The 20829-nt window shown below is 31.7% G+C and overlaps 1 protein-coding gene across 2 annotated transcripts in view; it reads left to right on the top strand.

Annotated features, from left to right (window-relative positions):
• LOC117170637 (solute carrier family 22 member 3-like) overlaps positions 1 to 20829 on the top strand; it is a 262724-nt gene that overhangs the window by 168134 nt on the left and 73761 nt on the right. For both annotated transcript variants that reach the window (XM_033357541.1, XM_033357542.1), the window contains exons 2-3: positions 11028 to 11182; positions 11379 to 11547. In XM_033357541.1, the coding sequence (XP_033213432.1) occupies positions 11028 to 11182; positions 11379 to 11547 (324 nt within the window). The remainder of the gene's footprint in view (positions 1 to 11027; positions 11183 to 11378; positions 11548 to 20829) is intronic.

Raw genomic sequence — 20829 nt, 5'->3', positions numbered from 1 at the left:
TGTAATCTTCAAAAATCGTTTCAAACATTTAACGACACAGAAAGTTAAAAAAAAGTAATTATTTCATTAATTGTTTTAAATTTAAAAATATTTTTGACCTTGAGTTATTGGACAAGTGCAAATGATTCTTATCGAATACATCCTAACGTGTTCCGTTAGCTGAATTGGTTAGGACGTTGGGCGTTTGATACATACTCTGTGCCTGCGTGCGATCTCGGGTTCGTTTCTTTGTATTAGGGACTCTGTAGTAAGGGACGCGCCAATCGGGCAAATGACTGCGGATTGGTTGACCGAGAAGAGAGAGACACTTCCGTTCCAAATCAAGATACTATTGGGTGTAGGCAACGGAAACGGTCTGGCGCCATCTGTTGTCTAAAAGTGAAAATTTCTTAGGGATAAATTCCACTTGTTTACATGCGATTGAAAATAAATAAATTTATACTGAAAATAAGAATTTAATTATCAAATAACGGGAATGTCTGTAGGAACGCTGATAAAATTTCGAGTTAGGGAAAAAAACTTTTGCTCGAGATTATTAAACGGTTTAGTCGTAGTTGTGTTTTGAATTTCTGTTTTGTATGACAGATCTCCGATTGGATTACAAATATCACATGAAGTATTTCAATACTCTTATTTTTTGAAAAAGAAATACTAAGGTATTTTGAAAAATTATGGTGTTCCTTTGGGTAAGTAATATTATATTTGTACCATCTATTATTTTTGTAAACGTTATGCTAGTTGCGAGATTTTGAGGTTAGAAAGATTAATTAACCCATAATGTTTATGGGCTATATTTTATTTTAATTTGAATTTCATGAAATACATTTTATTTAAATTTAAATGTCATTAAGTATTTTATTAGTTGTATTGAAATTTAGGTAAAGCTTGTTTTTTTTTTTAAAACAATTTGCAATGTTATGTGCAATGTTATTTTTTTCTTAGGTTTGTTGATCATGGCAGGAGGGGCAGAAGTGACAGAACGCTGTCAAAAAGCTAGGAAAGGCAATTCGAATTATTATGTGGTAAACTGTTTTAGCAGTTTTAAAAATACTCTTCCTGGTGTGTATTTTTATGCTTTCCCAACGGCAAAACATATGTTAGAAAACCGAGACAGGTGGATTATTGCTGTTAACAGAAAGACGTAAGTACTGATTGTTATTATTAATGTTTGTTTCATCATTTTAGAAATGGTATAATTCTTTAAGTTCAAATTTTCTGAGTTTAATATTCTTAAATTTTTTCAAACGTCTCTTAAGTTAGTTTTCGTCCCAAAAATCATATCTCTGACAGAAATAGTTTTTTTTGCAAATTACAAATTTTCTTACTATCGTTTCTTGCCAATTAAAGAAGTATTGAATTTAAATATGTGACTGCTTATTTTTCAGGGGAAAAGTGTACTAAAACTTTGCTGTTTCAAATTTTTAAGCACATTTTTTCAGGGATGTTGCTGGACCGGGAAATGACCGGGAATTTTCTGAAACCGGGAAATGGTAGCGCATTTATTTCTTGACCGGGAAGTTTTCAAATTTTCAGAAGAAAAATCTGTCCAAATTTGATTTCAACAGTCTTTTTTAATAATTAGTTAAATTGATATCTTTTTAAATGATGATATCATTAAGTTTATAATGCGTAATTCGAAAATATTTTACCTGAAAAATTCTCTATTTTGGATTTTTATTTTTAAGCTTATATTTTTAATTTAAAGAATTTTAACGTGCAGTCTTGAAGACTTAAAAAATTAAAAATTAGAAACATTTAAAGTTGCAAATTTTGGATAAAAAACAGTTTTGTTTTATCAATTGTAAATATAAATAACTATTTTTTTTAATGGATCGGTACTTCAAGTATTAAAAACTGTAAAACAATTGATTTGATAAAACGATTCTAAATCCGTTGAAAGTTAAAGAATTTCCAGATTCGTAATTAAATTGTAACTAAATGCTTATATTAAATTAAAAATATTTTTTCAGTGTAAATTATTCCATTTTTAACCCATTTAATTAAAAAAATTTTTGATTAAGAAAAACTATAATTATTTAATAGTTAGCAATATTTGACTTAAAATTTAAAAGGGCTAAGTTGAAGCCAAATATTTAAAAGTAAACAACTTGCAACTTAAATGTTTGACATAGAAAGCTTTGAATTGCTAAAATCTCGAGAAGCTTTTAACATTCTAACGTTACAATTTATATTGTTCTACTTAATAAAATATTTAATTTGTAAGCGAAATTGTTGAATTTTAAAGTATAAATAGTAATAGAACGCGTATTACTTTTAGAAAAATTTGAGTAATTTTAACAGATATTTAGAAGTATTGAAAAGATTAAAAATCAATTAAAAACGTAAAATGATATCAAGTAATTTAAACGAAGTTTTTGAAAAAATTTCAGAACTTCTAAACATATTTCAAACTGAATAAAATTTTTCCTACAATTTTTATAAAAGTTTAAGAATTAAAAAAAAATCCTTAAATTCTTCCTGGGTCATTTTTAGTAATATTAGAATTCTCTTAAAATCGTTTTGAATATTCTGCTAAAATAATTTGTCAAAATGAAGAATCATTTTCAATTTTTCTAGGCATGTTAAGAAAATGTTTTTATTCGTTTGGAGCCTTTCACAATTCTTAAAAAGCCTTTAAATTTTGTGTAAATTGCAGAAATCTACATTTTGTTTTAAATCAGGTTGTGAGTATTTGCACCGAAATTTTCTTACGTATAATCAAATTTTGTCAGTAAACACACTTCGTTAAAATTATTTGAAATCACTTCAAGTTCTAAATTAATTTTTAATCTTTTTCAAACTTCTAAATATCTCTTTAAATTACTCTAATTGTTTCTAAAAATAATAAGTGTTCAATGTCATTTAGAAATCCAAGTTTTAAGGAAATTTTTTGCAAATGCGCAGGATTTTCTAAAATATTTTTAAGACGAATTTAATTAATTTTGAAAGTTATTAAGAAGTTTTGAAAAAATTTCAAAAATAAAGCTAAATTTCAGAAAATTTAAAACTACTTCTAGATTTCTCAAGAGTTTGGAAAAAATATAAATTTTAAAATATTTACTGGTCTAAAATAACTGAATAATATAATTTTGACCATTTTGAAAGCTTATTGATTTATTCCTTAATTTAGAGTATTGGAAATGTTATTCTGGATTTATATTTTTGAAACTGAATCTAAATCTTTGAACTCTATAATTTATGAATGTCAAGAATTCTAAATTTTGCAGTTTAAATTCATTAAATTTGAAATTATTCAGTTGAAAAGTGTTAGCACCTTTCAGTTTATACGTGTTAATTATTGAAAAAATCAATAGAAAATTTTTGAATTTAAAAACTTTTGAACTTCAATTTGAAAAGTTAAAAATTCAAGAGTTCCACTTTGAATGCTTTAGTTTCTTGTTTATTTTGTATTGCTTGTGCTTTTACTTTTTAGCTTTATATTTCGATTTTTTTACATTTTATTTACCGAAAAATATATTTGCGAACCGGAGAAAAATCGGGAAATGACCGGGAATTTTGTTCTTTGATTTAAACGACCACTCTGTTTTTTGTGGTTGAAAATGTCACATTTTTTTTTAAAGAAAACATTTTTTTAAATAAGTATATTTTAATATCATTTAAATATTTTTAAACTTCGAAACCGTAGAGTTGTAGGGATTTTTTGTCTAAAAAAAAATAAACCTTGGCTAACTAAAATGCAACCATTTCTTGAAAATTGGCGAAAGCGAAAGTAAGAAAAATTAAGTTAAAAAAATTGTTAAACTAATTATGTATTGTGAGTCTTAAAAGTTTTTTTATATTAGAAATCATGTTTTTTTTCCATAATACATCTTCGTAAATATAAAAGTCTTGAAATCATAGAAAACTTTTTTTCAGAGACCTAAAAACGAATTTTTATATGTTACTTAATAACTTATTTTATTCTTACAAAATGAATGATAAAATTTATAAAAAAGAATTGCCTACTGAATTTAGAAAATTGGAATATACAGTTCCTGAAATAATATAAAAATTATTCGTTTCGTAACGTTGATTCATGAAACCTTATTTTTGAAAGCGTTAGAAATGTAGTGAAGTATTTCGGATGTTTTTTTTATTTTAATTAAAATTACTTGTATTTTAGCCTGGATGGTTCACTTTGGCAACTAGAAGCGCATTTCCGAATTTGCAGTGATTACTTCGTGGGAAATGAAAAATCAGAAAATCCGTTCAGTCCTAATTACTGTCCAAATATTTTTCCAGATATTTACAAGAAACCTTTCGTCAACACTAAGGCTGTTGTAGAGAGGTTAGAAATACTCATTTTATGTTTGTTATTATGTTTTAAATTCTTAATGTTCTATTACCATTTAATTTCTTATTCAAAATATTCTGAAGTGTATTGTACCTTGAAGAAATTGATAAATAAACAATCAAATTCATTTTCCAGGCATAATCGTTACAAGAAAAGAATGGATAATGGTAGTGCTAGTTCAGTCACTTCTGAGAATTTGACAATTCTAACACCTAAGCAAAAGGAAAATCAGAATAATCAAGAAATATCGATACAAACAGATGATCTTTTTTGCGATTAAAACTTGGACAAGCAAATTCAAGTATATTTGCCGGAAGATAAGTGCCGGACTGAAAATTCAAATATTTTTATATGTAATCGTTACATTTATAACGAACGCAGTGATGCTGAAACACAAGTGTACATTGCAGAACTACCTAACCGAATTGCAGTGCCTGAATTGAGCACAGTGCGCAAAAAGATACAAAAGTTGAGACGACACTTAACGAAAATGTTTTTGTGGATAAAGCTGTTGGACCCGATGTTAAGGATTTGGATACAAGTGGATTTCTGAAGTGTCAAAAAGGATTCCATGGGGTGTCTTCCATTAAACAGACCAAGAATGGCTTGACATAGCTGGTATTACACTAAAAGCTTTTTTATCCCTTCGAAGGATCTCAGAAATTACTGATGGAGCAAAAGTATCTGCTGATAATCGAATCCTAATTTTCTTGTGTAAAATGAAATTAGGTCTAACTTATTCAGCGTTGGGAGTACTGTTTTCAGTCAGTGGAAAAACAATATCTAGGATATTTATATCTATGTTCGAATACCTAGTAGTAAGGTGTAAAAATTTCATTGTATGGCCAAGCTAAGAAACAATTCAAAGTACGATGCCGGAAGAATTTAAGGAGACATACGCCAACTGTCGCCCTATTATCGACTGCACAGAAATCAGAATAGAAAAAACTTGTGATGTCGAAGCAAAAGTCCAAACTTATTCCCATTATAAAAAGGGATTCACGATCAAAGTGTTGGTAGGTTGCAGTTCTGCTGGATTGATATCCTTCATCTCAAATAGTTTTGGCGGCCGAATCAGCGATGCACAAATTACGACAAGTAGTGGATTGCTTGATTTATTAGAACGAGATGATCTTGTGTTAGCAGATAAAGGATTCCCCGTAATTCAAAGCACGCTTGATGAAAAAGGTGAAGGAATTATCCTAGTCATGCCGCCTTTTCTAAGACAGGAAAAGTTCAGTGAAGAAGAATTCGAAGAAACGTATCAAGTTGCATGACTAAGAATTTACATAGAAAGAATTATGCAACAAATACGAATTTATAATATATGATCTAAAATGCTAAGGCACTTATTACCACAAGCAGATAATATCGTTTTTGTGTACTGCTTATTAGTGAATGTGCAGCCTCCAATTTTGAAAGAAAGTGATTCAGATTTGGTAGTACCTCAGAATTGAAAATTATTATTATAATGAGAATTATATAATAATTAATAAATATTTGAAACAAATTTCGTACCTATATTTATATATACATTTATCCAATACATTTGTATACATTTGTCCAAATTTCTTAAGTTTAAATAACAGAGATGTAAATAAAGCTTTGAAGTTTTAATTGCGCTACAAATGTTTGATTCAGTTGATCTACGTTATTCATTCTTCTAAGGTATGCAACATTGAAATTTTGAGTGTTAATATCAAAAAGCGGTTCTTTTTCACACGAACTTAGACATTTAATTTCAACTAATTTGTTTATTTCATTATTCTATAAAACAAAACCGTCTGGATTCTTGCAAAGCCACAGTTTATTATGTAGAACAATGAGGGCAACGTTAGAAACTATGACTCCGTATTTTAATTCATATTCCTGGATAGCAATCGATTCATTTTGTTTCCCATAAGTAGCATGCTTCTTTTCCACACCCTGAAGCTTCGGGGGATTTAAAAGTTGATTTAAAAGCATGTCAATACCTTTTAATGGAATGTTTTTGCGATAAAAATCTAACAGTTCCGAATCAGTGTTATCCAAACTTTAGCCGAAGTAGGATACCATTTTCTTAGATGATACCAGTGAATACTGGATGCAGATGTCGCAACTTTTATTTCTAATAAATTTAAGTGCTGAATCAAAGCATTCGTTGAAAATTGGAGTAGCTGCTCTTTGGCCGTCTGATTTAATTTCTTCTCTGTAGTGAGGGACGGGCGAAGGCTATGTGGAGGGGGGCGTTGGCCCCGAAGCGTGAAGCTATAGCAAATTTCAATAACTGTACAGTATCTGATGTTGGAACGAAAGTATCCCTCTCTTCTCGCTCGACTAATCCGCACTCAGATGCCTGTTTGGTGCATCCCTCACTACAGGGTCCCTAACCACTTCAAGATGTCAACAAGCACTACTCGCATACCGAAGCGCGAAGCTGTAGTAAATTTTGGTATAGTATCTTAATTTGGAACGGAAGTGTCTCTTTCTTCTCGCTTGACCAATCCACATTCAGCTGCCCAATTGGCGCGTCCCTTACTACAGGGTCCCTACCTTCGATATGCTTAGTGTTTGTCGTGTTTGTTGCCGTTTAAATAGATCGCGCCGTCTACCGCTGGCTCCAACTTCCGTTCCAACTCACCCCTCCACATAGCCTTTGGCGCGTCCCTCACTACAGGGTCCCTACTTAGTACTTGCGGATTTCTCAGTGCACTATGCTTTACCGTCATAAAAAAAATACTATTAATAATATGTCTAAAAAATAATTGCGAATATTCTTGATATTTATATCACAGATAATTTATTTTTTCTGATAAATAACAATACTTTTTTTTATTCATCCATATTGGTGTGAGTTTATAGAGAACCTGTTTTGATGCCACAAGTCCTACAGTAGTAGTTTGAACTTTAAAAGAGGGTCTAATTTATCTTAAATGCAGACCCTACTTTGACGCTAAGCGTGGGAAAACGGTCGATTTCAGACACTTTTAGCGTCAAAGTAGGGTTTAAATTAATTTGAAATTTCTACTTATTCAGAACCTACTATACAGCTTCCAGGCCCTACTAAGGTAGGAGTTATGGCTTCAAAGTAGGGCCCAAATTTCGACTCGGGTATTCATATTGTTGATATTTAATTGTTGGAAAGAGTAAAAAACCGCTTTTAAATAATTAAAGCAATATCAAAATGATTGTTTCTCAACCTGTAACTCAGAATAATAGATAGCCAATTGAAAATGATTGGAATCATTATAGAACGTAGGATGGCGCCAATTATTTGAAACTCGGACTAAGTAAATTGTAGGTAACTCATTGAGGTTTTTAAAAAGTTTTAGTAGAAAAACTTATCCAATACTTTTAAGTTTCTTGCAATATAAGAATACTGAATTTTTAAGTAAGTTTGATTTGAAATTCTTGTAAGTTTCTAGTTTTAAATATTTAAAATATTCCATTTTCATTGTTTAAAATAATTTAGTTTGTCTATGGCTAATCTTAAAATCTTTAAAGGTTTAAAATTTGTAATTGTATAGTATTAGACTGTTCAGAAGGATTTATGTAATTAAAAAGTTTCAAGCTTTAACAATAATTCACAGAAATGAACTTGTAGATTAAAATATACAAAAACTGTTACCGATTAAACTACTTTAAAATTGAAACATTAAAAATTGTGGTATTTACAGGTAAAATAGTTCAAAATCGAATTGAATACATGCGGGTTTATCGCAACAACTATTTTTCTTTCCTTAAGCACAGACATTTCTTTATATTTTCTCCTTTTAGAAATATTCCGATTTATGGCCACATATTTCTATAATTTTGGTCAAATTTTGTATTCTATAGTCTAATCAAAAGTTTATTTTTGGTCTTATGTCCAATTGTCTATCTCCTCATTTCTTAAACTCTCATGTAACAGTATGGACGTTTTTCCACATTTTAGCATATCAAAGAACAAGAGTTTAATTTTGAATTTCCAAAATTTTTGGAACTGCGTTTAAAATGCTAAAATTAAGCAATTATTCAGTTTAAAATTAAGCAGCTTAGGAGCCCGAATTTTAAAATGTTATTTTTAAGTCTCTGAATTTTTACTTAATCAAATCAAATCGAAACAAGATTGAACATTTACATTTTTCATACTTTAATTTCTTGTGGCATAATTTTAAAATAAATAACGTGACAGGCTGGTTTTAATATTAATTATAATTAAAACATTGAATGTTTTAATTTGCAATTCAGTCTTAAATGCTTTAAATAAAAAAGGTTCAGCTCTAAAAAACTTAAACTTTGAGTTTTATTAACTGATTTACATTTTTTTAAACAAAGAAATGATTCCAAGTGTTTTCTTCGATTTTAGTGGCTATCTTGCGAATAATAAAAAAGTTGGTTTTACGTCAATCATTAGTGGTGGAATTGAAGTGATAATCTAAGGGTTATAGAAACTAAAATCACAAAAGGTTTTTTTACTATGAGAGGAATTTATGTGTTAATAATTATAATGAATTAAAAATTGAGACCTCTTTCTGATACAAAAATTTTGTATCTCTAATAGTTTTTTTTTTAATTGTTTCAAATTCAATTAATATCAGCCTGGCTTTTTTACATAATAAAATAATATTTAAATCGCTTTTCTGAAGTTTAATGTTTTAAAATATTCGTTTGCTTTTTTTAGTCTTAACTTATTTTACAACCTATAACTATTTATAAAATGTTAACTACAATAAATAATCCCAGATAAATAAAAAATAACAATTTTGCTTCTTTCACTAATGTAAAATCAACTTCCAAATTTTTTTCCCGATTTTAGTGGCTACCTTGCGAATAATAAAAAAAGTTGTTTGTACGTAAATCATTAGTGGTAGAAGTGAAGTGATACTCTAAGTCCAAGGGTAATAGATAATAACATCACACAAATTGATGTAAGTTTACTGTTCAATTTAAAAAGTTGAATTAATAAAAAGTTTTTTTTTGTTATGATATGAATTTATGTGTTAATAATGACAATGACTTAAAAATCGAGACCTCTTTCTGATAAAAAAATCTTTTTTCTCTAATAGTATTTTTAATTGTTTTAATTTATTCAATTAATAACAGTTTGGAATTTTTTAAATAATAAAATAATATTTCAATAGCTTTTCTGAATTTTAACGTTTTTAAAATATTCGTTTGCATTTTTTTAAATCTCAACCAATTAAAAAACCTATGACTATTTATAAAATCTTAACTACAATAAATAATTCAAGTCAGGCTAATAAAAAATAACAATTTTGCTTTTTTCACTAATATAATATATTATAATATAATATATTTACAAAATGTTTATTCGTTTCATAATATATACTGTTTCGAATTTATATTATTCCAAAAAAGTAAAAAACTGTAAATAATTCCTGGTAGACGAAAGTGCTGATATCACGTGGCAAATTCCAAGTACTTGATTGGAAACAATTCGAAATGCAAAATACTCAATCGTTGTCAATCGTTTTGGCACAATTAAGAAACACGATTCGGAACGATTGAGATATTAGTTCTATCGTTTCTTATTAATCTTAATTGATTGTTTCTAGAAGGGTACCTTCGGTAATAGAATCACAAATGGGAATCGTTTGATATTTCGATGACCGGTGTATTAAAATGCACTGAAGCTCTGATTAATATTTTGCAAGCTTTCAGAGCTTCATAATCCAAAAATCAATTATTGAAAATAACATGTCATCTTATTAGAAGACGTACATTTTGTAGTATATAAAAAGATTTAAAAATGAAGAAGTTCGCAAATAATTCTGACATGTATATAGAATGTTATACGAAATGTATATCTGCTTCGAAAAGTATTATTCAGAGCCTATAATTCGTTGCCAAACTTATGACTGTGACTGCGTTAGTCAATGACAAGGGGAAGCGTTCACTTACCGGACTTGCTGCGTGCCGAGGGTACTTCCTTAAGCGAAAAATGGGGCCCTAAGTTGTACTAACTATTTTATTAATTTTTTAATTAATAAAAATGTATATTTACCTTTTTCATGAAACTTAAAACACTTGATAACTTTAAAACTTGAAAAAAGCCATTATTCATACAATTCTTCAAATTAAAAAAAAATCTTGAATGTAAAAAATCGGATAAGTATTATTTTTCGAACGAAAGTTCAATGCGCGCTCCGTTACTGCTGATGGTTAGGTGTTTTGATAATAATCTAAAGATAAAATATAGTTTAAGAATTAATTAAATAATTTAACAGTCAAAAACTTTTTTTTTGCCTTTGAAGAAATTTCTTTAATATTCGCATCTTGAGTGCATGATCTTAAAGAGAAACAATACTTTTTTATGTGAAGTATGAAAATTCTCGATTGTTGCTTAGAGTTGAGCGTGGATGAATTAAATGCTACCTGATACTTTTGAATGCGAAGCAAACACGTTGAAGGTTCAAATTCAGCGAGGTAATGCTTTATGCGAATTAACATTTTTCAAACCTTTTCTTTGCATCAGAGATCAGAATTGAAACGCATTGGAAATGATAATACTTTTTAATACTTTTCAATCCGACGTTTCTTGTAGGGTAGGTTTGGAATATACTTTACCAATCAAATCAAAGCTAATGATTGAATAAAGCGTAATGATATATTGAACTAAATTGATCGTTTTAACAAGAAAGTCTGTACACATATGTTGTAAAATAGAGATTTGAGACTCTTTGAAAAAAACTGCCAAGATTTATTTTTGTGCATTTTTAAGCAAAACTTAAAACTGTTGCGACATTTTCAGAATTGGACGAAAAATTCCTCTGGTTGTAGCCGTAACGTTTCAATCCTTATCAGGAATTCTATGTGCCTTTGTGCCTTGGTATGAACTATTTCTGCCATTAAAGTTAATTTCAGCAATAGCTACTGGTGGCACAATGGTTGCAAGTTTCGTTATACGTAAGTATTTTTCAAATGTTACATAATATATATTACTGGGAAATTTGTGGGACCATAAAATATAAAAATCAATTAACAAAACTTGATATTGCTATTTTTAATTCAAAACTAAACCAAATTCAATATTGATTAGTTCTGAGCATTTCTCAGTGGACTGTCAGTTGGGTATTAGTACATAAGGAAACCATTGTTACAGTGATGGAAATCTGTGGACCAAAGTGGCGACCTATTTTATCTGTGCTGTTTCATTTACCTTTCATATTAGGACATTTAATGCTTCCTTTAATTTCTTATTTGACCCGAACGTGGTATGGATTTCAACTTGCGATATCAATACCGTCCATCTTTCTGATATCCTACTACTGGTAAGATCAATTTAATTATAATTATTGTTGCATCACTGAATCTTTCTAAAAATGGTTGAATTTTAACATCATAATTTTATTTAGCCCAGAAAGATTCTTTTTTGATTTCCTACGTATTATTTCTGGTCTAAAATTAAGAAAATATTACATTAAAAAACCGACGTTAAATAACTTCGCGTCATACTCCGAGTATGATATAATTACATGAAAACTAGCCCATTTTCGTATTTTTATTTATATTTTGTTTTTGAGATGTTAATGATTAAAATTCTAAAAACTTATTTTTATAAGATCGGCAGCTTTTGTTTGAACTATGTAAAAAAATACCTTGCTATCTCTTTAAATGAAATGCTTAAGCTGCGAATTCAGTCTACTTAAATCCATTATAAACGAGTTTGATAGAGCTTTATGTTGAACTACCTATCCAGTTAAATGATTTAACAGTAAAAATAAATTATTTGAAGAGATGAGAATGACAATTAGATAAAGGCTAATTTTTAAAAATACTGCTTTCTATTCCACTCCAATAAGACAAAATCGTTTAGGTAATCAATCCATGCCATCAATGGCAGCGCTGGTAGGATGCTGCGTATTTACAGAAACATCTATCGATGACCAGATTCTCTCGAAAGCCTGCTAGCTGTCAAGATCTCACGTACACTGCCCTCCAAAAGTATGGGTTCACTTAGAAAAATCGTTTTTTTTTTGTATTTATCGCTTTAATTATGCCGGAAATAAAAAAAATGTCTCTTTAAAAGGTTGATTGTTTTTGAAATTTTGCTTAAAATAAGCCCAGGGTGAAGCCAATTTGTATAGTTTTTAAGAAGATATTACAAAAATAGTGTAAATTTCAATGTTTTCTTAAATTTTCAATTACTTCCGAAATAATCAACGTTTTTCAATTTTTTTGGGCTCATGTCAAAACTTTTTTTCACCGTATCACAACAGCTTACGAGTATTAATCGTAAAAAATGTTTTTTCGAATTGCAAGAACTTGAATTTGTAACAAAAAAGTTGGAAAAATTGAAATATTATTTTTAGTAACAAAAATATTTTGATAAACTATATGAAACATATAAACATGAATTTTCTATGGAATTTCCACAAAATATATATTTATTACCTTTTATTCTGATTTGCCTACGGATAAGATGTTTTCAAATTTATCCAACTTTTTTATTACAACTTCAAGTTCTTGCAGTTCGAGAAGAAATTTTTTACGATTAATAATCTTAACTGTTGTGATAAGGTGAAAAAAGCTTAAAAATGAGCCCAAGAACATTAAAAAACGTTAACTATTTCGGAAGTTATTTAGAATTTAAGAAAACGTTGAAATTTACACTATTTTTGCAATATCTACTTCAAAACTAGATAAATTGGCTTCACCCTGGGCTTATTTTAAACATAATTTCGAAAACTATCAATGTTTTAAAGAGACATTTTTTCAGCTCGGGTAATTAAAGCGATAAATATAACAACAAAAAACGACTTTTCTAAATGAGTCCAAACTTTTGCAGGGCAGTGTATATGGAATGGAAGCTTCTAATGTGCCCCCTAAGGGTTTACATTTTTCTCGCAACTTCTTCCCTATTCCTGTACACGCACCGTACACAGTTGGTTGTGGAAGCGAGACCTACAGTTTAAGGTGGGTTCTGAACCTCCAGAATGCGAGACGGGGATCGAACCCACAAGACTACGTAGTGGGTCCAAAGCCTACTCTTTAGCCCCCACGACCATCATCCCACTTAATCTCATATATATATCGTGAGGATATATCGGAGAAGTCCGACCTCTGGGCCATCAATTTTTCAGTTTATGTTGCTACGAGATCTTTGGCTGATTCAAATCGGAGGCTAAAACCGACGATTGTTCAAAACATCAAAAAACGCATGCATCAACTGAACAAGAAGATTAAATGGGCAAGACAGAATGCGTCCCGTGTTCAGTGTGTGATTGACTTTATAATATTTGATAGACCTTTCACGGAAAGTGTTCGAAAGGTCGCTTAAGAACTGAAGTAATTCAATTGCACACTAAACAAGTCACAACTGCTGACAATTAAGTACTATTGGAAGAGAGGTATACAAGATCCCGAAAACACTGAAGTTGAAAGAAGATACGGATAGTATCAACCACTTCAAGGAATTTTGTGACAACATTATAAGATCTGAGGAGGAATGTCCAGCAATTATTACTGGAGAAGTGAAAAAAGAACTGAGAGGTTTGAAGAAATTTTTCACTACAGGACCAGATGGTATCAAGAATTCATGGTGGAAGAAGTTTACTTGTACACATCAACATCTAGCGCCCGCATATTCACCTCATATTTAAAGTGTAGCAGGATGCCGAGAGAACTTGCTAATTGATAGGTGCGTCTGCAAAGACGCAGCAGCCGATCAACGCGTCCTGTCGAAGGCCTGAATTGACTACCAGAAAGCTTCAGATTCAACCTCTAATAGACTTATCATCTGTCCGTTGGAAAACATGAAGGTTCATCCACATATAGTGAAATGCATAGAGATATTAAAACCCCTTTTCGGAAACTAGATTTACTATATCATCTGCAAAATATCGAAGGACCATGAACAACGTCACCTTCCATAGGGGCGTCTTTCAGGGTGACACCATGAGTCTTCTGCTTTTTTCATCACCCTTCTGGCGCTTATCTCTCGCACTACGAAATTCTTCTGGATACCTCTGTGGCGAAAATAATCATCGCGATTATAAGATAAATCATGTATTCTATATAAATGATCTAAAGATCTATGCTTCTAGTAAAAGCAAACTTCAGAGTTCTTTAAATATCATCAAGCAGTAAACAGGGGAGATTTGTATGAACTTTGAATTGGATGAATGTGCAAAAATTCAGCTGCAGAAGGAAAAGATTATTGGAGTTCGCAAGGACCCTGAGCTTGTAGATATAAAAATGTAAGAAATTTAAATTACATTGAAATTCAAATTGAAAATCCTATTTAACGTTTAATAATCAAATTGATGCAAACTCCTGTTAAAAACAAGAATCCAAAGACCAAATTTGGACCACAACGAATAAACATAAACAAAAAATTCTATTGTAATCTAAAAAAAACATTTCGTACCAAAGTAAAAAAGAGGGAAAAAATGTGAAGGAGCCAACCACAACCCCTTCCTTCTCTTTTTCTTTCTTTTGCCTTTTTTATTTTTATTATTATCCAATTACAATAAAATAACATTAAAAATGCAAATTAAAAATAAATAAAATTGCATTACCAACATTTCGGTACTCGTACAGTACCCTTATCAAGGCAAGAAAAATTTAAATGGTAGAAATTGACAGCACCCGCGAACGGGTGCTCTCTCTTTGATACGTGAGACTCGAATGAGGGTCAGTAGGCCAATCTGTTGTAAAAACAATATAAACATCTATTACAATCTGTCATAACTTTTGTTCAACTTATTTAAATCGGTTTTTAAATTAATAGATAAATTGTTTTGTCTTTTCATATAAAGCAATTTCATGAATTCTCTCTTTCTCTCATTATTCTGAATATGCAAAATTTGAACATTATCCCAGTCAAAATCATGGTCAATATGAACAAATGCTTTTGTATGTCTGGTAAGAACACACTTGTAACAGCGTATACTCGGAAACATTGCAATGACATCCAAAGAAATCATTACATAGTCATCCGGAACCCTTTCTTTGAATAATACTTTTTTTTGAAATTCCCAGCTATTTTTGACATTATGTTCAGAAGTTGTAATAGAGTCCTTGAGAATCAAATTGAAATTTTGTTCTAAAAATTTTGTGGGAGTATTAATAGTTAAAATAACTATTCTTACGGGATAGCCATCTTGTTGAGTTTGTCTTAAACCATAACATCTTGCAAGAACTGTGTCTTCAGTGTTAATATCAGCCCATCTTATATCCTTTCCCAGAAGTCCTTTCATGGTCCAATTATCAAGCATCTTAAAAATGTCTCTTTTTGATTTTTTAGCGGATCTTTATGCAATAATTCAAAATTATTATGATTAGAAAGCAAATTCTACATATCCAAATTTTTTTTTCAGATTACAATAGAATTTTTTGTTTATGTTTATTCGTTGTAGTCCAAATTTGGTCGTTAGATTCTTGTTTTTAACAAGAGTTTGCATGAAATTATGGATCTTTAAAGCATCAGATTCTCCTCAATGAAAAATTTTTAAACAGTGATGTTAAACATGATAACCAACTTTCTAATTTGATTCATGAGCAAACTAATGTTCAAGAGCAAAATTTAAATTTACATACGATTTTTGAAGACGGAGGTAAAGATCTTTGGTTTGCGAATTTGACAAATATTGGAATTCCTGACCCAGTTACAGATATTCTCAGATTAGGTCAAGGTTTTAGTAACCATGTGATAAAAAGAAAGGCAAAACAAGTGATGGAAATAGTAAAAGATGTTGAATCAAATATACACAAAATTCCGTTTTTAGATTAGCAGCATTTCCGAAACAATGTGTTAAAAATGTCAAAGAGCTTTGTTGAGTAAAATAGTTTGCATATCAGTAATATTGAGCATAATATTTCCAAAGGTTTCATGATGACGAAAGAGTTTCTTAAAAACAACCCTGATATGGTTTGCATGAATGCTGATAAAGGCAGTATTACTGTTTGCATGGAAAAATCGGATTATATTAGGGATATGGAGAATTTGCTGTCTAATCATGATAATTTTAAATTATTGCATGAAAATCTGCTAAAAAAATTAAAAAGAGACATTTTTAAGATGCTTGATAATTGGACAATAAAAGGACTTCTGGGAAAGGATATAAGATGGACTGATATTAACACTGAAGACACAGTTCTTGCAAGATGTTATGGTTTAAGACAAATTCAACAAGATGGCTATCCCTTAAGAATAGTTATTTTAACTATTAATACTCCCACAAAATTTTTAGAACAGAATTTCAATTTGATTCTCAAGGACTCTGTTACAACTTCTGAATATAATGTTAAAAATAGCTGAGAATTTCAAAAAAGTATTATTTAAAAAATGGTTCCAGATGACCATGTAATGATTTCTTTGGATGTTATTGCAATTTTTCCGGGTATACCCCTTGAATTAGTTAAACAGGCGATTTTAAATAGACGAGATAATGTAAAAACTCGTACTCGATTATGTCAAAAAGATTTTATCGAAGGTATAGTTTCTATTATAGAGTCAACTTAATTTAAAATATAATGTATCTTTTTATATACAGAGGTCTGGTACTCCCATAGGTTCGGTCATTTCTGTGATTTTAGCAGAAATAGTGATGGAAGATTTGGAGTTTTTTTTGGGCAATTAGATTTTGTTTTGTCTTTTTTGTTTTCGGTTTATCAACGATAGATTATTATGTGTTCCTCTAGAAAAGTTGCAGATGGTCATTGATACTTTTAACAGTTTTCATCCATAACTTTAATTCACTCACGAAATAGAACAGAATAACAGAATCAGTTTTTTGGATAGAGGAGTAATTAAGGGTTGGGATGGTAATATTATTACCAATCGGTATAGAAAAATGAAATATTCTGGTAGAATTTTAAATTTCCTTTCTACTCATCCCTGTTAAAACAAAATTGCAGTAAATATGAACTTAGTTCACAGAGCTCTCGGTTTGTCCCATTTTTCATTTCACACAAGAAATTTGAATATTTTTAGGAATATCCTTTTTCTGAATCATTATCCACAAAAGTTAATTGAGAAACACTTTGCAATTAGAGTTCAACTAATCAAAAACAAACAGAGTAATAATTTGCTTGCAGATAATCAGAAAGAGTTATAGTAATATAGTTAGTTTAATACCTTTGATCTTCCATTTTTTGGTCAAATTTCTAACACCATTGAACATATCTTAAAAAAAAATTTGTATTCATACAATTTTCCGTATACCATTTAAAATGGATTCAGTGATACATTTTTGCAAAGATCTTTTGGATGATTTTGAAAAGGGTGGTGTTTTTTATAAGATCATTTGCAGGATCTGTAAGATGAATTACGTGGGACAGACTGTCAGAATTCTTAACACTAGAGTAGAGGAACACAAACGTGATGTTCTTTTGTGACGCTGTTACAAGAGTGTTCTTGCCAGATATACAAAAGCCTTTGTTGATGTTGACCATGAGTTTGGTTGGGATAATGTTCAAATTTTGCATAGTGAAAGTAATGAGAGAAAGAGAGAATTCATGGAAATGCTTTATATTAAAAGACGAATAAATTTATCTATTAATTTAAAAACTGATTTTGATAAAAAAGTCGAAAGAAAAAAAAGGAGAAGGAAGGGGATGTGGTTGGCTGCCTTTTCATTTTTTCCCCTTTTTTATTTTTGTTAGAAAATTTTTTTTCAGATTACAATAGAATTTTTTGTTTATGTTTATTCGTTGTGGTCCAAATTTAGTCTTTGGATTCTTATTTTTAACAGGAGTTTGCTTTAACTTGTAGATATAAGTGTTATTAGACATCTTGACACTGGAGATACCTATTCATACCTGAGCATGCCTTAGAGTCGCGTTAAGAACGTAAAATCAGTGAAGGAATCTCGGCGAAGCAGATACAAGCATCTGGTTCGGAAGATTTGTTCTTCAAATATTTTGGTGTTAAACAAGGTATCTGTGACTCACATGCTTGCCGTCCCGGTTCTACTCTACTCGTTTAAGGCGGTACAATGGATGAAGAACGAGCTTAAGGCTCTTAATATTGCCACACGTAAGATCATGCATATGCAGAAGAGCTTGCATATAAATTTGTCTGTTTCGCGACTACACACTTCACGCCATCAAGGCGGACGCCGACTGATGAATCTCCAGTGTCTATAATCGAATTGTTCTAGGTACAGCTTACATTGTTGCAAATGGTAGAGATCTTTTCATAAAATGGCCAGGACCCACAAGAAAATTGGCAATGGAGCGTACCTTTACAAAACCGCAGAGCAGGCGAACGAGACCCTTGGCCTGAATTACAACATTATAAGTAGGAAAAGTGGATCACTGCTTCTGGATGCTTCTTTTCTAAAAGAGCACGCTCAGTACGTAGAGCACATACTATCTGGGTAGACTACACATGCAAGAACTACGTATATCTACAGACATAACGCGGCCCTAAGAGTTCACACTCGAGGCCTGACATGTTTCTCTAAGACTAGGAAAAAAGAACAATATTCGTCATTAAATTTTTGGCTCCGGTCGACTACAACATCACTGCTAAGGGCAAGGATAAGGAGGAGAGGTATGGATATATTTAACGCTAGCTGCAGCGACTGTAGCCAAAATATTCGGTTAAAGTAATTTTCCTTGTGATCGGGGCTTTCAGAAGTGCGAATCTATCATTTGTTCGTAACCATAAGAATATACCAGCGTGCCAAAGATATGCCAAGACATTTGCGAGATGGATGGAGAAAACTGTCCTCTTTGGTTCGCTTCGTGCCCAGAAGACACACGAGTGTTTCGCCGACTTGTCGTTGTGATTTCGTCGTGCTCTGTAATCATCCATCTTGCGGTCGTAAGACGTGGTTATAAGTGTGATTTATCGCGGTTCAACTGGAAGCCGGTGTCATTTTTAGACGACACCCACACACACATACAGGGCGACCAAAAAGTATCTGGCCCCCTCCTCCTATCAGCGAAAATAAGCGTTTTCGAGAGAAATGTTTCAGACAAAAATTTTAGGGTTTTGTACGAGGATCTAAGTGGTAACCTCGAAACTGAACTTGGCGTTGACCTTTAAGGCTATTTCAAGGTCAACTATTATTTTCTAAATTGAAACCCTTATTTTTGACACCGCCAATTGAAAGAACGCAAAATTTTACTACGGCAAGATTCATCGCAGGTCTCATTATTCCAAAAAAAAACCCTATGTGGATCCGTTGCGCTAAGGCGGAATGGTCTCATAAGACCACAAACAAAAGTTCGTATGTAGGTTTGTATGTAGATCCAGCCACGTAAGGCGAGATGGTTTCATCTGACCAAAAACAAAAGTTCGTATGTGGATCCGACCAGCTGAAGCGAGATCTATAGTAGGTCACATTACACAAAAAAGGATTGTATGTGACCAGTTTACAGCAAATTTTCAAATTGCTGTCCATGCATAGCTTGGTCATGTGCCAATCTGTTATAAACCCCTCCAACTGCGTTACGGTACATTTCCGGTTGTATAATCCGCATCTGCTGTAATATTCTTCGGCGTAAATCATTTTTTTGTTCCTTTTAAATTTCGAGTCTTTATTACAATCAGTTTTTACCTCTTTTTATTTTTATTTATTTTTCTCTCTCGAATATAAAATTTAAGTCGAGTTTCTTAGCATTCAGACATTCTTAGGAGTCATCTAGGATCCCGGATTTTCCAGAATCGAGGGTGTTATAGATTACCTTTAGTGACTGACAGGTTCGTAGAGTGTCCGCCGGAGTTTTACTATTAGTGCGGCACTTTCAGAAAATCTGGCGGATGATCCATATCTCGTTTTTCGGTAGTGCGTGGCGCGATCGCGATTTTCTTGCCCGTTCGTTCGCTTAGGATTGGCGGTTGAAGGTCGCCGGACTGTCCACCGAACGACCTAAGAAACGGCTCGATTCGTGAGTTATTACCCAGTGGTTGTGACCTTCGAACGAGTTTATTGCGTTTTTCTTCATTCGGGTACAGTCCGCGATACCTTTCGGCTTTTATCGCTTCGCGCGGACCCTTTGGTTTTGAGCTTATCCCTTCAATCGCGATGTCGAATTTTTTTAGCCTTTTATGTTTGAAAGCAAATTTCGAAAGTCCGGACAGGGAGCTTTCGCTCATACCGGTAGGGAGTTCACCCGGGAGTTCTCCCCCTCCCCACGCAAGGTCACGGTTAGACGTGCCTTATTTTAAATAATCAAGATTTTCCCTTAACGTTTGACAATACCTTCCCCCTCAAAAAGGAATTTTAATTTCTTCGAATCCACATTGATAACCGGAACCTTATCAATTTCGGGTACGGCAGTCATTCTCGACTAGCGGCGTTTCGCCCCGGATAGGCTTCTGTGGACTCGTCAGTGTGGTTGATTACAAGTGAACCCTACTACAGACGCCTTGGATTATTTTGGTTCTCCAGTCACCCATCCAACCAGCATCCGCGACAAAATGTGCTAAACTTTGGTGATCAGAAGTCAGTTCACACTGGCCAGTTGATATTGAGAGAACTTAAATTTCTCGAATCTCCATTAATAACCCCGAACAGTTATCAAGGTCACCATTCAGATCCTCGTCTAAAACCGTAAAACTTTTGTCTGAAAATGTTTTCTCGAATACGCATATTATC

This window comes from Belonocnema kinseyi, chromosome 4 (genome assembly GCF_010883055.1).
Source record: "Belonocnema kinseyi isolate 2016_QV_RU_SX_M_011 chromosome 4, B_treatae_v1, whole genome shotgun sequence".
Classification (NCBI taxonomy): domain Eukaryota; kingdom Metazoa; phylum Arthropoda; class Insecta; order Hymenoptera; family Cynipidae; genus Belonocnema; species Belonocnema kinseyi.
Note: the sequence above shows the minus strand (reverse complement) of the source record. Positions and strands in the feature narration are given on the sequence as shown.